The sequence below is a fragment of the Microcebus murinus genome, chromosome 10, assembly GCF_040939455.1.
Source record: "Microcebus murinus isolate Inina chromosome 10, M.murinus_Inina_mat1.0, whole genome shotgun sequence".
Lineage (NCBI taxonomy): Eukaryota > Metazoa > Chordata > Mammalia > Primates > Cheirogaleidae > Microcebus > Microcebus murinus.
In genome coordinates, this window is record NC_134113.1 from 100558894 (window position 1) to 100578165 (window position 19272).

Consider the following 19272-nt stretch of genomic DNA (forward strand, 5'->3'; position numbering starts at 1 on the left):
GTGGTTGAGAAACCCTGATAGAAAGAAATGATAAGAGGGTCTATACACCTTGAATTACATATGCCACTGTACAATATTATGTGTTTACATTAGAAAAAAATGTATTTCTTTACTGTGAAAAATGATAAGAATAAATGAGCTACTTACTAAGTGATTACTAGTGATAGAACTAAATAGCAAGCACTCATTCAAACAATTTCAAAAATATTCATTAGGCAGTTGCCATATTATATGAGGAATCTGAGGTTAAATAATTTGTCCAAAGTCACATATCTAGAATGCCCAAATCAGAAGTTCCATGTCCATATAGCTCCAAAGTTCATGCTTCATCCATTACATTCACATGAATTTCTAGTTATAAAACTGCTGAATTTGGGTGGTAATAAATAGAGATTTGGCCAAAAGATAAGAAAAGATACAGGCAGGCCCTGCCTGGCATAGCAGTGCAGGACAGTGAAAGTGACTGTTTTTGCAAGCCAAAACCATGCACAGTAATCTTAATGATCAATGGGGAAAATGACTGTTCAATGACCTTAAAAACTTTTGTCAAAACATTAAAAAGTGTCCGTTTTAAATGTACAGGGAAATGAAAATAATAGCAAAACTAGTATTTATTTAGCATGCTATAATTTAAAACAAAAACATTGAGAATCAAATGTTTATTTGTTAAAAACAAAACAAAACCAAAAACAAACAAAAAAACTTACCAAGAATAGTTTGAACACTGCTTACCTTTTCATATAACTTATGATATACTAAGTGCTCATCTTTTCTATGCCTTGGTAAACTGTCATACTCTTTTCTAAGTCTGGAATCAGTGAAGTTCATCTGTGAGAAGACTGAGTTTTAAAGTTGGTTGTCTTTCAAAAGACAATAACACCTGACTCTGATGATCTGTCCAAAGGACAACCTAAAATGACAACTTTCTAGAGTATATTTTACCCTTACAAAGACAGAGAACTATAGTGATAAAGATAAAAGGCCCTTAAGGTCAGTCCAATATGAAAATAATTCACAAACCTATTTGGGTTATTAGACCAGCTCAGTTCAACAAAGTAATTAAGTTTAACAAATATTAAGATAATTAAAAATAAGATGAATAAAACATAGTCTCTATTCTGCAGGCTTACAGGCTAGCAAGGGGCTGAATTAACCACATAAATGACTATCATGGAAATAATGTATAGCTAGTTCAAAGATAGAGATTATGGAGCTCAGGAAAGGCTGCAAGAAGAATACAGTTTTAGAAAGATGAGATAAAAGGAAATAATCAAGTGAGAAAAACAAAAGTACCATCTTGAGGAAAGACGACTAGCTCAATTCAGCTGAAGCTTCAGTTACATTTGGGAAGTAGTAAAACATAAATGACATGTAAATGCTAGCTAAAGTCACAAAGTGCCACAGAGACCCATGGTCACAACACCATACACAATTAGAAGAGAAAGATCAAAAATGTTATAATACCCAGGGCTGGGAACAGAAAATCTTTGATGAAAATCTATCTGCCTTTATAGACATCATTACGAAGTGAGACCTGCATTCACACAGCTTAATTATTAGGCCCTATTTAACATAACTTCTTGCCCAGGAAGGTAAAGATGAGAACCAGTACATACCTTCAACATTATCTTTAGCAACTTCTCAACAATTCATTTAAATGAAAAATAAACTGTTCAACCAGACCTTTAGAACAATATATTGCTCAAATGGGCAAACCTGCTCACTAATCAAACAATTATTTGCTTATCAATAGTTGGTCCAAGAATCCTAATCTATCTTACCACAAACTGCCCAGTTCCAGTAAGTTCTCCATATTGGAAGACCTGCCACTTGAACCCAAACTCCAAAACCCTATATCCACCCATGACCTCTCATTTCTAAAAACACTACTAGGACTCTTTGGGGCTGTGGTCCCCAAACCCCGGCCTGCAGACCAGTATTGGTCAGTGGCCTGTTGGGGAGTAGGCCACAGAGCTGCACTGCACCCAACCCCAACCTCACCCCATCCATGGAAAAATCATCTTCCATGAAACTTAGGAACAGAGTGGGGGTGGGGCCACACAGCAGGAGGTGAGCAGGCAGGCTAGTGAAGCTCCCCAGTGTTCTCCCCAGTGTTTGCATCACTGAGTTCTGCTGCCCCTCCCCTCCTTACCCCACCCCGCCCCAGTCCATGGAAAAATTGTCTTCAATGAAACCAGTCTCTGGTGCCAAAAAGGTTGAGGACTGCTGCTTTAGGGTGGTATTCACTGTCATGGCCCGTTTACAGGACGGAGGATGAACACAGAACACAAAACAAAAACCCAGAACACAAAGAAAAACGCGGACACACACATAGACAGTTGACTTGAGTACTAATATATCGGGTCAGTTTTATTTTTATACTCTAAAAAATTAAAGTTAGTTCCTTGTACGTAACCACCCAGGCATTTCAGCAATGGCCATAAATTCCAGAATGCGTAGCCTTCGAGAAGCAGATATCCCCTGACTCAGAATTTCCAGGTGCTTGCTCTAGATGCAAGGCATAGATCACGGACAGAGATTAGCAAGGATGGGCAAGGCAAGCCACAGGGGGCATTTTCCATCCCCAGCTTCTCTTAGGGTGACCCCTAAGATCTTAGGCTGACCCTCGGCGGCTGTGCCTGGCTTAGGTCGCCCCTATTCTTGAGGGGTCTTACCCATCATTGACTAACCAGCCATCTTATGGGGTTTAAGCAGCAATCACAGGAACAATGTGTTTATCATGTGGCCTCCAGACCCCCATTGCCATGGGGCTGGGCAGCTCTTGCTTACTTGCAGCTCAGGTCCTTTGTTATGCCTCTAGGCAACAGCCTTGTTTATCAGAAAGATCTTGTCCAGAGCACATTGCTTTTAAACGCTCTGGGCAGAACACATACATTACTTACTAAATTTAATTCTTAAACTAGGAAAATATATGTCAGTCCCCTACAGTTCACTCTTAAGCAGTATGTAATAAACTTGGCTTAGTTTGACCTACCGGTCATTCTGATAGTCTTTTTGGCAAGTTGACAGATTGAAACCAGTCTTAAATTTAGAAACCAGAAATGTGTAGTAAAGGCATTAGCAAGCTGATATAGCTAACAAATAAAAACACAGGGGTTAGTGGAAATTAAGGTATCTACAAAAAAAAAAAAAAAATGACAGCTGAAGATGAGCACTGATGGATGTATATACCTAGATCCCTCCAAAATAATAAGTACAATACCTAGTCTATATGAACATTCATCTTGGCCTGCCTCAAAATATATATACTCTTTGTATTCACTAGGTCTTTCTATCGAAGCTTGATGGAAAAGATATTTAAAATCATCCAATTTTTTAAAATTCTCACATAGAAACTCTCTCTAATATTAAGTGAATTTCCTGAACAGATTTCCCTATGAAAATAAAATGAAGTGATTGACAGGAGCATATTTACAAGTTAGCTTTCTTATAATAAACTAATACAGTGTGGCATTCTTGAATTTGGTTAAAGTAAACCAGTTCAATAGAATAAGTTTTAGGTTGAATGAATAAAAGTTAGCTCCTAATCTCCCAATGTATGAAGAAGAACCTAGAACGGAGGAAAAGTAGGACAATCATAAAGGGTGATCTGTTTATTTGGCCTAATACCTCAGAGACTTTGGAGGGGGCATAAAATTGAAGATCCAGAAAAACTGGTTTGAAATGCCACTTTTATATTTTTGTCCAAAACCTTATAAAATGCTAAACTATAAACTTCAGCAATTATAGTCAAAAGAGCACAGGCCTTAGGGTCAGAAGCCTAGAGGCAATAGTCTAGCCATTTCAACTAATATACAACATTACACAAAACTTGAATCTGATACAAATTTCAAAAGGAATTTTGGATGATGGAAGAATATTGGACCAAGAGTCTAAAGATCTACAGTTTAGTCCCTAGTCATCTAGGCTTACTTGCTGCTACATCTTCCACCTCACTGAACCCAGCTAGGCTGAACATTTTTCAGGTTCAGACATCAACATACGCCAGTGTATATTCAATAAATGTTAACTCTTATTACTACTATTCCCTAAAAGCATATTATTTCTTGCTTCTGAGTCTTCACATCTGCTGTTCCCTTTGTCTAGAATGTTCTTTAGTCCTTTCTCTTAGGTAAGTCTGAAACTCAAGTTTTTCCTGCCCTGATCCCCACTTGCAGCTGGAGTTGCCCCCATAGTACCCTATGCATACAATCACACAGCACTCACCACAAATGTACTGATTTATCTGTCTCTCCAACTAAATCAGTGGTCCCCGACTTTTTTGGCACCAGAGACTGGTTTCATGGAAGACAGTTTTTCCACAGGGGGGTTTCAGCATGATTCAAGCACATTACATTTATTGTGCACTTTATTTCTACTATTATTACATTGTCACTTGCCACTCACTGATAGGGCTAGTCTGCAAGCAATTCATTTATTACGGTCTCTGTGCAGTCAAACTTCTCTGCTAATGAGAATCTGTACTTGCAGCCAATGCCTAGCTCTAGCATCACCACCTCAGCTCAACCTCACACCATCAGTCATCAGATTCTTATAAGAAGCACGCAACCTAGATCCTTCACATGCGCAGTTTATAGTAGGGTCCGCACTCCTATGAGAATCTAATACAGCAGCTGATCTGATAGGAGGTGGAGCTTATGTGGTGATGCCACCAATGGGGAGCAGCTGTAAATGCAGACAAAAATTTGCTGGCTTGCTCCCCCACACACTGCTTAGCTCCTCTTGCTGTGCAGCCTAGTTCCTAACAGGCCACCATGGACCAATACCAATCTGAGGCCTGCGGGTTAGAGATTACAAAACTAAATGGCATAAAACATGTCTTCTCTTTGCATGTCCAAAGTACCAACACACGGTAAAGAAACTAAAAACATCTGTAGAGGCCAGGTGTGGTGGCTCATGCCTGTAATCCTAGCACTCTGGGAGGCCGAGGCGGGCGGATCATTTGAGCTCAGCCTGAGCAAGAGCAAGACACCATCTCTACTAAACAATAGAAAGAAATTAATTGGCCAACTAAAAAAAAAATTAAAAAAAAATCTGTAGAAAGATTAAAAGCATGCACGTGTCAACTAAACTAAATGACACAGGAGCCCTTCCACTCTTGTCATCTAGGAACCAAATTTGGGTACTTGAAAGAAAGTTGCTTCTATTTAATAGAAGAAATTAGTAATTCAAAAGGAGAAGCTGGTAGGGAAAGAGAACAAGTTAAATTAGTTCAATTTGAAACAGTTAATTTTAATAGTTAAAAGTCCAATAAAGAGGCCAGTACTAAGACAACAGATTTAGACATCATCTTTGTGAAAAGACTGTTGAAGTCAAGGGTGGTTGAGGTATATGGATAAACTCAGGATGTGTTTATTAGGATTTACTGCAATTAATCAACAGAGTACTATTACCAAGGAAGGACAGGGTAACAGATTATGTATTGTACACTAACTACATGCCAGACACTGTACTAAATGCTTTTTACAAATTAAATAGTCAAATCTTCACAACAACCTTCTGAGATGAGTATTTCTATTCCCATTTTATTAAGTGGAAATCTAGATTAAGTGTGGTAAATGAAGAAAAGGAAGCTAAGAGAAGTTACATAGCTCTAAGTAGTATCTTGATTCCCAACCTCATGAAACTATCTTGGATAATTACTTCAATAATTAGGAAAGTCTATATGCACATTAAATGGTGTCTGTGGACTGAATAAATTTCTCATATTCATAACAAATTAGTAAGCGATACTACTTTCCAAATACATGTAGGTACTACAGTAATTTACTAAATACAAATTCACTAAGATGAACTGAAATTCATAGTTAATTTCTATGGTGTATTTTTTTCAAGCTAATATTAAAAATATGACTTTAATGTAGTGAGGTTGTTAAATATTTCTGATGTTTAAAGAAGGAATTGGATCACCTTCCTGATCCAGTAATTCCACTCCTAGGTATGTAGCTAACAGAAATGCAAATATATGTTCACCAAAAACAAGTACTAGAATGTTCACAGTAACACTATTTATAACAGCGCTGAACTGGAAACAACCCAGTGTTGACTGCCTTCAACAACAGAATGAATAAACAAAATGTGGTATGGTAACATAAAGAAATACTACAGAGCAACGAAAATGAACGATCTACAGCTACCCCCAGAAAATATGGATGAATTTTGCAAACATGATGCTGAGTGAAAGAAGGCAGACACAAGAGTACATACGGAATGATTACAAAGAGATGAAATACAAAAGCAAGCAAAATTAATCTGTGCCATAAGGCTTCTTCAGGAATGAATGAGATGATATATGCAGAAGAGCTCAGAAAATTGCCTCATACATGGTAAAGTATCGATAAAAACAAGCTATCACTCTTATGATAAATAATAAGAATGCATTTATTCTATCATAAAGAAGTGTTAAGTTTCCCAGAACACTCAAAGAACATACCCCAGTGTTCTCTTTCTGCGCATCTCTTCACAGAAACTACCTGAGACCATTTAGACATAGAACTTTAAATTCAGCATTGATAAATTTATTCCACAATTATTTGTTATAGGCCAATCAGACACTGTGTTAGAATCTGAGAATATAGGTAACAAATCTGTTAGAATCTGAGAATATAGGTAACAAAAAGGCAAGATTCTTGCCACCATGGAACTTAGAAGTCTACAAGCAAAAATAATTATTAAACATATAGGCCAGGCGTGGTAGCTCACGCATATAATCCTAGCACTCTAGGAGGCCAAGGCGGGAGGATTGCTTGAGGTCAGGAGTTCGAAACCAGCCTGAGCAAGAGCGAGACCCCGTCTCTACTATAAATAGAAAGAAATTAATTGGCCAACTAATATATACAGAAAAAATTAGCTGGGCATGGTGGCGCATGCTTGTGGTCCCAGCTACTCAGGAGGCTGAGGTAGCAGGATTGTTTGAGCCCAGGAGTTTGAGGTTGCTGTGAGCTAGGCTGACGCCACTGCACTCCAGCCCAGGCAACAGAGTGAGACTCGGTGTCAAAAAAACAAAACAAAACATAATCGCTCAAATACACAAGTTGTGATACATACTGTGATGGGAAAATAAAAGTTGATTAAAGCTAACAATGGGAAATCTGATACGGAATGAAGGGGGGGGGTAGAGAACTTAACCTGATACTAAAGGATGAGCAGTTACCCAGAGGAGTGGGGGTAAGAACACTCCAGGCACAGGCAAGAGCCCTGTTTGAAGGCTCTGAAGCTGGAAAGAGCCCACCCTGTTTAAAGAACAGAAATAAGGCCAGCGTGGTTGCAGCTCAATGAACACGGAGGAGAATGTCCTGAAATGAAGTTAGAAAGATAGAGCAGCAATGAGATCATGCAGGATCCTACAGGTTAGAGAAAGGAGTTGGTATTGTACCCTGAGTTTGTGGTCCCCAACCCCCCCAGGCCACCAAAAGGTATCGGTCATGGCCTGTTAGGAACCCAGACCACACTGCAGGAGGTGAGCACAGGGTGGGCAGACTGGGTGAGGGAAGCTTCTTCTGTATTTACAGCCACTCCCCATCACTCACATAGCCACATAAGCTCCACCTCCTGTCAGATCAGGAGAGGCATTAGATTCGCTTAAGAGTGCAAACTCTACTGTAAACCGCACATGTGGGAGATCTAGGATGCACACTCCTTATGAGAATCTAATGCCTGATGATCGGAGGTGTAGCTGAGGTGGTGATACTAGTGCTGGGGAGTGGCTGCAAATACATATCATCATTAACAGAGAGGTTTGACTGCATAATAAGTGTGATGCGCTTGAATCATCCTGAAACCATCCCCTTCTCACCCACAGTCCGTGGAAAAACTGTCTTCCAGAAACCAGTCTTTGATGCCAAAAAGGTCGGGGACCACTGCCCTAAGTGCAATGGGAAGCAAATAAAGAATTTTAAAAATGGGAATGGCGTAATAAACTTTGAATTTTTAAGAGCTCTGTCTCAGAACTGTGTGAAGAATATAGTGGACAGAAACAACAAACAAAAGACAAAGTCCTATTAGATCTATTCCAGATGGGAGATGATGGCTTAGACTAAAGTAGTGGCAGTATGGATGAAAGGAAGTAGACAATTAAAAGAGGTTGAATTGCCACAACTGGAGTTTTATAATAGGTTTGAATTTAGCTGCTATTTCCAAATTCTCCAAAGAGGTTAACAGAGGCAGGTCTGGTCTCCTGATAAAAGCTCAAGAGTAAACTGTGACCACAGCGAGATACCACTTCACACCCACCAGGATGGTTATATTTAAAAATATAGTAATAATTGTTGGCATGGATGTAGAAAAAGTAGAAGCCTCATACATTGTTGGCTGGAATATAAACTGGTGCAGCTGCTATGGAAAACAATTTGACAGTTTCTCAAAATATTAAACATAGAGTTAACATATAACCCAGAAAAATCCCTCCTGGGTATATACCCAAGAGCAGTGGTCCACAACCTTTTTGACGCCAGGGATGGGTTTTGTGGAAGACAATTTTTCCGCAGACCCCGGGGCGGGGGAGGTGTCCTGCCCTGGCTCTACCTCAGATTTTCAGGTGTTAGATATTCATGAGGAGCACGCAACCTGGATCCCTTGCATGCACAGTCTGCAGTGGGGTTCACATCCCTATGAGGGTCTGATGCCCCCACTGACGTGATGGGGGTGGTGCTCGGGTGGTGATGCAAGCAATGGACAGTAGCTGTGGGTGCAGGTGGGGCTTCACAGGCTCACCTGCTGCTCACCTCCTGCAATGCAGCCAAGGGGTGGGGGTGACGGGTTGGGGACCCTAGCCCAAGAGAAATGAAAATATATGTCCACACAAAACTTGTACATGAATGACAATAGCGACATTATTTATAACAAACCAAAATGTGGAAACAACTCAAGTGTCCATCAACTGATTACTGGATAAATAAAATATAGCTGTGGTCCTCAACCCTAGGCCAGACTGGTACCTGTCTGTGGCCTATTAGAGACCAGGCTGCAGAGCTCCCCTGCCACCCCACTTCCCTCCACCCAGCCCATGGAAAAATTGTCTTCCATGAAACTTAAGAGAGGGAGGCTGCACAGTAAGATATCAATAACTAAAAATAGAACAATTATAGTTTAATAAAAGCTTTATAAATATGGTCTCTCACTCAAAATACCTTACTGCATTGTATTTACCGTTCTTCTTGTTGTCTATCCATCTTATAAGCAATGGGGCTACTAAGTGACTAATGGGCAGGTAGCATCTACAGTGTGGATACAATGGACAAGGGGATGATTCACATCCTAGATGGGGCCATATGGAGCAGGAAGGCAGGAGATTTCAACATACCACTCAGAATGGCATAAAATCTAACTTTTGAATTGCTTATTTCTGGAATTTTCCATTTACTATTTTCAGATCCACCGATAACTAAAACCAGCGAATGCAAAACCACAAATAAGGAAGAACAACTGTATATCCATACAATGAAATATTATTTAGTAATAAAAAGAAAGGAAGCACTAATACATGCTATGAGACAGATGAACCTTAAAAACATACTAAATAAAAGAAGCCAGACACAAAACGCCACATATCATCTGATCTCATTTATAAAAAGTTCAGAATAGGCAAAGGCACAGAGACAGAAAGTAGACTAGAGGTCGCCTTGGGTTAAGGGATGGGGATGGGGAGAAATAGCAAACAGGTAAGTGATTTTTTCTGGAGATGATAAAAATGTTCTGAAGTTAGACTGGAGTGATGGCTGTGGCCTATTAGGGACCCAGCTGCAGTGACTCTACAGTCAACTCTGTGACTATACTAAAACCATCAAACAGTATACTTTAAATGGGTAAATTTTATAGTATGTGATCTATCTCAATAAAAAGTTTTTTAGGCTTAGTGGCACACCCCTGTAATCCTAGCCCTCTAGGAGGCTGAGGCCAAGGCCGGAGGATCGCTTGAGGTCAGGAGTTCGAGACCAGTCTGACCAAGAGCAAGATCCCGTCTCTACTAAAAGCAGAAAAATTAGCTGGGTATGGATGCACACGCCTGTAGTACTACTTACTTGAGAGGCTGAGGGAGAAGGATCACTAGAGCCCAGGAGTTTGACGTTGCTGTGAGCTATGATGACACCATTGCACTCTAGCCAGGGTGACAGAGTGAGACTGTCAAAAATCAGTCAAGTCATGAGTAAATGTGATGTTTTCCTTTAACAAAGAGCAAATAAATCTAACTTTATTTCCCTAATATTCCTCAGTGTAAGATCTGTCTCTTTACAAAGCATGTTCCTGAGAAGTTTTTAATACATTCAATATTTTAAATAAAAAAAAAGATATTACTTTAGGCACTAGTTTTTTAAACATTAGTGAGCATCTTAGTCACTTGTGAAACTTTTTAAAATTACATATACATCCAGAACCCAAAGATTCTGAATCTATAGGTCTGGAATGAAATCTTGGCATTTGTATATATTCTTTAAAGGGCCATATGTGACCAGATGAGCACTCCTAATAGAGTCACTGATTTAAAGGAACCTGGTGGTAAGTAAACACTTGTATGGAAAGATATAGCACTCCACAATGCACGTAACTACCATAAACCTAATTTTGTAAGTTCAGAATTTCACTTAACTTGTTTTAAATTAAAAAAAAACCAAAAACTTTGTTGCGTGTTTTATTACACTTTTATCCTTATGCATGATTGGGATTTAACACAACTTAGAGAATTTAAGGACTCTCAATCATATTTTCAAAGAAGGCTAAGCAACCTAGTTAAATTCTACATCTTAAAATAGGAGGGAAAAAAGACTCAAAGAAAACGATGCTAAATCATCAGAAATGTGAAAGGCTGCACTGTATTTGTTTTATTTACTTTCAAAATAAGCATTAAAGAGTTAGGATACAAAATTACTCTGGCCTCACGGAAAACAAAGTGTGTAACAATTTTGCCAAAAAACAAGACCAACTATTGAATCCAACCTCTGGGTTCAACATAAACACTCAGGGGCAGGGTTTGGAATTCGGAAACAGTAGGTCAACCTGATAAAGTCAGCTTTGTTCAGCAGAAAGAACCGTCAGGAGACTTCAGCAAGTGTTCTAATTTAGCCATGTGACCTTGTGCAAATTACTATCCTAACCTTTTTAAATCCTACTTTCATCCACTTTCAAAAAGAGATCATGTCTGTTCTTCCTACTTCAGAGTACAGTTTTGAGAAGCAAATGAAATAACATCTGTGAAAGTGCTACATACAAATTAACGCATTATTATAAATAGAATTATTGAGAAAGATACACTTTATCCTTCTGATATTTCTGATATTTGCTAATAGTTCTGATATTTCAACTTCAAAACTGAAAATTATAAGAAATGAATCCTTTTTCCAGACACACACAAAAAATCAGTACATGGAACTCTTCAAGTCATGTACTTGAAGATATTAAGTTAATATTTTGCCTTTAATTTTAGTCTCAAAATTGCATAGTTTTCTGTAACTCTGTCCCCCTTCTTCTCTAGCTCCCATGTTTACTATATACTAACCCTGAAATCTGTAGCAAGGAACAGTACTGTTTATTGTTTCAGTAGGGAACAGAAGTTGTAATGAATGGGGAGAAAGGGCCAAGGGAGGACAAAAACAGAAGAAAAGTTTTCCTTTGCTTAAATAATCAACAATATTAATAAATTTTCTACTGAAACTATCTCCCAAGTAGATAGTACATACAAATTGTACCAGTCTCTCCATAAACCATCTTCTCTTTTTCAGCAAAGAACTTCAACTCCAAAGAGAAACAACATAAATGACAAATTATCATTAAGAACCAAAAAACTCAATTTGCTCATTGATAAACTGAACAAGGCAAGCAAGATGATTTCAGGGGGCCTTTTCAGCTCTAACATTCCACGATCTGTGGATCAGATCCTCTCACCCTCTGACTCCTCATAGGAAATATGTTAAAACAGATAGGAAGAGAAAATGGTTCTTTTGTTCATACTGCTGACTTTTGGGCTAGGTCTAAGATTAAAGAAAAATCAAATATAGGTTTTCTATGAAATATAATAAATTCATAAGGATGAAAAAAATCACATTCACTGAATTGTTAGTGAAATAAAAAACATAAATATCATCTTCAGAGGATACCACTCTATCCAGTGAAGATAGTAAACAAACAAAAAACAGTATAACAACAAACAAAATCAATTAATGTGAATCTGACAAAAAGGGACTGGGTGGGCAAATTCTGGACTCTAAAAACATATTTGATTATTTCATAGCTAAAATGTGGTATGTTCTTCAGGCTGGGTTCTTAGGGCCCTCCTCTCTTCCCTCTCCCCCTCTGTAGTAACCTTAACCATTTCAGTAGTTTTTTTTTTTTTTTTTTTTTTTTTTTTTTTTTTTTGAGACAGAGTCTCACTTTGCTGTCCAGGCTAGAGTGAGTGCCGTGGCGTCAGCCTAGCTCACAGCAACCTCAAACTCCTGGGCTCAAGAGATCCTACTGCCTCAGCCTCCCGAGTAACTGGGACTACAGGCATGTGCCACCATGCCCGGCTAATTTTTTACATATATATATCAGTTGGCCAATTAATTTCTTTCTATTTATAGTAGAGACGGGGTCTTGCTCTTGCTCAGGCTGGTTTTGAACTCCTGACCTCGAGCAATCCGCCCGCCTCGGCCTCCCAGAGAGCTAGGATTACAGGCGTGAGCCACCGCGCCCGGCCCATTTCAGTAGTTTTAAATATAATTTATATGCACTACATCGGCATAGACGTCTCTTTGGAATTCCAAACTCATACCCACTCACTACCTTCTTGACATATCTACTAAGAAGGCTCACAGGCATTTCATATTTAACTTGGACAAAAAAAGCAAACTCTTGATCCTCCCATCTAAACCTGCTTCACACCCAAATTCGACCTCTCAGAACATAGTTTTTCCACTATCAAAATGTGGTTATCATACTCCCATCAATTCAGTTACTCACATGATACTTCAAAGTCATTCACATCACTTCCTTCTCCCTCAAACCATTACATCCAATACACCAGCAAATCCTGACAATTCTACTTCCAACGCACAGTTCAAATTTATCCACTTCCTATCAGTTCCCCTATCACCATCGACCCAGATTAAGCCACCCAAAAACTTCCACGAATTTCTGTAGCAACTTCCTAACTCATCTCCAAGTTTCTCTTAAAACTACCTCCATAATCTACTATCTTCACATAAAGTTAAAAAGTCATCTTTTTAGGATGTATATGAGGTCTTATCACTCCTTTGCTTAAGACCTTCCCATGGTGGTCTACAAGGCCCTTACCTACATTTTTTTAACCTGATCTCTTACCATCCTCCCTCTATCCACTCACCGCACTCCTCAAATTCACCAAGTTCTTTTCAGACTCAGGACCTTGCTACACACTATACCTGTTGCTTAAAATCCCCGCACACATTCCCTCTTTTCCTCCTTACTGGCCTTTACTTAACACAACCACCTCTAGAAACTGCCAGAGGAACTACTTTTTTCATTACCATCTGTTCTTTACATTGGATATGAGTGTATTTCAGAATAGCTCAAAGTATACATTCTAAAAACCCTTGAGAACATTTTTTTTGAGAGAGAGAGTCTCACTCTGTTGCCCAGGCTAGAGTGCCATGGCATCAGCCTAGCTCACAGAAACCTCAACTCCTGGGCTCAAGCGATCCCAGGCCTTGAGCCTCAGCCTCCCAAGTAGCTGGGACTACAGACATGAGCCTCCATGCCTGGCTAATTTTTTTTTTCCTATATATTTTTAGTTGGCCAATTAATGTCTTTCTATTTTTAGTAGAGATGGGATCTCGCTCTTGCTCAGGCTGGTCTTAAACTCCTGAGCTCAAATGATCCGCCCACCTCGGCCTCCCAGAGTGCTAGGATTACAAGCATGAGCCACCACGCCCAACTGAGAACATTTCTTAATATCAAGAAATTGATAAAATTGTAGCATTCTACCATAACTGGAAAGAAACACAGAGATCATATATTGACCTCATATTACATATGAAAAAAACAAAACCTCAGGAACTTAAATAATTCACCTATTTCATAAGACTAGAACACGTGTTCAATATCTGACCCTGTGTTCAACATCTTGGTCTCTTGGTCAATCTTCTTCCAATTATGTTTATTACATTTCCACTTCAAGATAATCCTAGTCATAGAAAAAGACAATCCTAAATTTCATATGGAACCACAAAGGAACCCAAATAGACAAAACAATCTTGAGAAAGAAAAACAAGGCTGGAAGTCTTACACATTCAAAACATATTACAAAGCTACAATAATCAAAACAATATGTTAAGTGAAACTACCCAAGTGGAAAAAAAAAAAATATATGGTACTAGCATAAAAACAGCCATACAGACCAATGGGACAGAATAGAGACCCCAGAAATAAAGCCACACATATATAATCAAATGATGTTAGCCAAGCAGCACCCAGACTACATAATTGGGAAAGGAGTGACTTCAACAAAGGGTGTTGGAAAACCTGAATATCCACGTGCAAAAAAATGAAATTGGATCCTTATCTTACCAGGGGTCCTTTTTAAACAGGTGGCAAGTTCAGTGTCCCTCAGACCATTGGAGGGCCGTTGGAGAGTGCAGCGCACATTCCACACATGCGCACTGAGGGCCCAGGACAAGTCGGCTGCTAAGCAGGACAGACAGCGGCAGCAAAAACACCTGGCGGGCCAGATAAATGTCCTCAGAGGGCCGCATGTGGCCCACAGGCCGCAGTTTGAGGACCCCTGTCACTATACACTCAACTCAAAGTAGGTTAAAGACTTAAACATTAAGACCTGAAACTATAAAACTCCTAGAAGAAAGCATAGGTGAAATCCTTCACAACATTGACCTTGGCAATGATTTCAACCTGATACCAAAAGCATCAGCAAGAATAGCAAAATTGGACAAGTGGGACTAAATTAAACTAAGAAGCTTCTGCACAGCAAGGAAAACAATCAACAGGGTAAAAAGGCAAACCTTGGAATGGGAAAAATCACTTGCAAATCACATAACTAATAAGGGGTTAAATACAGGGTTAATATCCAAAATGTGTAGGGAATGCCTACAACTCAAAAGCAAAAAAAAAAAAAAAAATAAGTAACCTGATTTTTAAATGGGCAAAGAACCTGAATAGACATTTCTCCAAATAAGGCATGGCCAACAGGTATGTGAAAAGATGTTCAGCATCACTAACCATCAGGGAAATGCAAATCAAAACCATAATGAGATATTACCTCAAACCCTCAAACCTGTTAGGACATCCATTATCCGAAGGAAAAAAAAGAAAATAGCAAGCGTTGGCCAGGATGTAAAGAAAATGGAACCTTTTGCACTGTTGGTGGGAATGTATAATGAAATGATACAACAGCTATGAAAAACAGTAGGAGTACCTCAAAAAATCTAAAATAGAAATATCATATGATCCAGCAATCCCTCTTCTGTGAATTTATCCACAATACTGAAAACAGGATCCTGAAGAGATATCTGCATGCTCATGTTCATAGCAGCATTATTTGCAATAGCCAAAAGGTTGAAACAACCTCAATGTCCACCTATGGATGAATGGATAAAGAAAATGTGCTATATACATACAATGAATCCTGTCATATGCTACAACATAGACAAACCCTGAAGATATTTATGCTACATCAAAAGCCAGTCACAGAAGGACAAATACTGTATGATTCCACTTACAAGGTATTTAAAATAGTCAAACTCATAGAAGCAGAAAGTAGAATGGTGGTTGAGGGGGATGGGGGATTGGGGACTTGCTAATCAATGGATATAGAGTTTTAGTAATGTAAGACGAAAAAGTTCTAGAGATCTACTATACAATAATGTGCGCGTAGCAAGAATACTGTACTATATACTTAAAAATTTGTTAAGAAGGTAGATTTCATGTTAAGGACAAAAAATACTCAGTCACTCATCCAAACTCAGTGATAGTTCTCAGTGGAACAGCAACTGCATTAACAACTGCTCAGGCCTTAATAGCAACTGAGTGAAATTCAGTTTGTTCTGCCTGGCAAGGGAAGCTTAAACTCCATTACACTGTACTATAAAACAGCAACAAGAAAGTTAAGTCTCAAGTGTACAAGAAAGTTCTTGCTCCAGGTATCTGTCAAAAGTCATTTTAAACAGAAATACTGGTTTAAAGGCCAAATTATACTTATTGTAGGCTGCTTTTTAAAGTCCTATAAATTATTAATCTATCCATATGGATATATGCACACACGCACATACATAATCTTTCACTGTAGCACAATCTATCTAGTCAAAAGTATAAGGTTGGCTTTAAAAAGTGTTATCAAGAATAAAAGAAGAAATAGGCTTAAATCTCTTGCCACAATAGCCTGTAATTACTAAGACATTCTGGTGAAATTCTTATAAAAGACCTGAAAGGACAAGACAACTCTCTGGAGTTCAACCCAACAACACTGTTATCCATACAGTATGTCCATCTCTTATGGAAGTATAGGTGCTGCTCCAAGGAGAGGCCTTCGAGATAGTTTCAACTACAACCCACAGTAAGAAATGTATTTCATGTATCATTTACATGAATAAATATTTATTTATTCATATTTTTATTTATATTTACATATATAACTATATAAAGCTATTTATATTTACATATATATTTACATTTACATTACATTTATTTATATGTACATTTACATGTACATATATAACTATATAAAGCTAAAAATGTCATCAAATAATATAGTTTAAATGTATATTATTTATTTATTACATACATGTACCTCAATTTTTTAATTCTATTTTGCTGTTCATCTTTTTTTATGCTTTATAATACTAAAATTAATTCACAACCCATAGTTTGAGAAACACCGTACTAGTGCCACAATATTGAACCCATGCTACATAATGGGAAAGTTCCAGCACACATAGCAAAATGTCTGTAAAAAGGACTTTCTGATGCTGTTCAGAAATATTTATGCCTTTGCTTTCTAGGTATAGCTGCCTGAAGACACTCTTTTCTCTGGGAAGTAAGAGGAAAGATTAAAATCTGCCTTCTACTTACAGAATTCTACTGAATCCCAAGATATACACTGAAGATAAACAGTTTTTGGAATAGTTTCAGCACACAATTAGAATTTCTCCAAAAATATATAACTGATAATGTCACAACTAAAGCCTGGTCAAATTACAAAGGTTATATGGTAACTACAAAACCCATTTCTTCCTTAAAGAAGATAAAGCAGATTAAGTATGATTTTAGGCATTAGCAAGAAAGGTGAAACTATGTAATCAAATAATATCTAAGCTAATTTAAGAATGAGTGACTTCAAGTTATGCTGAAGAAAAAATACAAATGTGCTCAAGGTTCCTTCTCAACACTCCATCCCCTCTCCAGCAATGGCCCTATATATTTTTTTAATAGCATCCCTCTTACCATATCCCCATAAATTTTTGTTTTGTTTACCATCCTTCCAACATTACTTACTTTTCTATGATGGGAAGAACGAGCAGATGCCTCTATAATAGGCTCCAAATCTCCTTGGTGGTTGTCATTATCACCTCCCCTTGTACCATCAAGCTGGTGCCCTTTTCTGAGCCTTATATTTGGCTCTGGAGTCCTGCTGCACCCCAATCGGTTTTCTGCTGGCTCGTTCATGGGATACTCAAGGCTTTCTTACAAAGAGGTCTTTCTTTCTGTCCCTTCTTCTTGGGAGAATGTACTTTCAGAGTAGTGAATTGACCCTAAAGACAGGAAAGTTCTGAATAAATATATTTTGAATAAGTACATTAAATGAGTGCTGGGAAAAAGACATAGTTATATTATTATACATTCGAACAATAGAACACTCAACAATCATTAAAAATAACAAAAGAATAATGTATTAAAAGCCTATATTTGTTGATGAGGAGACTGCCAAAATCTTTTTTAAATTATAAAAGCAGGATACAAGACAACATGTATAATATTTTCCCACTTAGATGTTATAAAAATATATAATTGTCTGTAAGTGTGTATGTATTAGTATAATTATTGGAAAATATTCAAAACCATGCTTTGGGTACAGAAGTACACAAAGAACCTAGGGTCTCAAGGGAGAATACTTTTCACATTGTTCTGCCTGCATTTTTTTTTTTTTACTATATATTACTTTTCCAATTAAAAATATAGAAAAAATATATATGATTCTAATTTAAAATTAGAATTCTAAATCCAAATTGTATATGTTAGAAGAATATATGTAGGTTTATATATTATAACTGGGTTTTTACACATCTAACCTCATTTAAACATCACAGTGATCCTATAGGATATTTTTATTTCTATTTCACAGGTGAGGAAACCAAAATTCACCATGCTTTGTATTAAAATAAATAGGACAAAGTCTCTGAGTTTATATAGCACTTATTATTGGTAATGTTTTGCATTCAAAGGTTAATGTCTGACATTTCCACATTTTTTTAGTTGTTTTGAACTCTGACTAAACTACCCTGAAAGGAAGAAACTTAGGACCAAAGCATACTCCTCCTTTTATATCCATCTGGGTTCCTAGAAAGTGCTACGCACATAAGTGTTTAATGAATATTTGGTAAATACTTCAATGTTCTTGAGTAGTAAAAACATTTTCAGAAATCATTAATCTCTCTCTAAAATGGACTGGAACAAGTAAGTTTCATAGGAGTTCAATCCTTTCAAGTCCTTGGCACTCTAACTCTTAACTCATGGTACACAAGCTTATTTTAGACAATTAGTTGCATATCCAAATAAGGATTATCATAGTCAATCCAACCAGAACTACCAAAACAGGAAGAGACCAGGGTATATGCTAGTTCTTAAATCCCACAAGATTCAAAGTTCTTACTGGGGAAAGGAGGAGTGAGGCAAAGTGGGAGGGCCTAGATTCCATAAAAAGAAAGTAACAGGTGTATTCAGTGTTCATTTATATGGATACACAGACTAAGAATTAGTCAAAGAATTAGAATTAGACTAAGAATTAGCCAACTGTTAGTCTCATAAATCATGTGAGTTTGCTACAGGATTTCTCTAAGGACTTTGAAAGTTGATGGAGCAAGAACACACACAAGGCTGGGCACAGTGGCTCGTGCCTGTACCCTACCACTCTGGGAGGCCGAGGCAGGAGGACTGCTTGAGCTCAGGAGTTTGAGACCAGCCTAAGCAAGAGCAAGACGCCATATCTACAAAAACACAAAAATTAGCCAGGCACCATGGCACACATCTGTGGTCCCAGCTACTCAGGAGGCTGAGGCAGGGCTATTGCTTGAGCCC

General features: G+C 38.0%; 1 protein-coding gene across 3 annotated transcripts in view; it reads right to left on the minus strand.

Annotated features, from left to right (window-relative positions):
* ADIPOR2 (adiponectin receptor 2) overlaps positions 1-19272 on the minus strand; it is a 79881-nt gene that overhangs the window by 27931 nt on the left and 32678 nt on the right. For 2 of the 3 annotated variants that reach the window (XM_012747237.3, XM_012747236.2), the window contains exon 2: positions 17473-17729. The exons of the other annotated variant lie outside the window; for it this stretch is intronic. In XM_012747237.3, the coding sequence (XP_012602691.1) occupies positions 17473-17643 (171 nt within the window). In that variant the 5' untranslated portion in view covers positions 17644-17729. The remainder of the gene's footprint in view (positions 1-17472; positions 17730-19272) is intronic. 3 annotated transcript variants of the gene reach the window in all.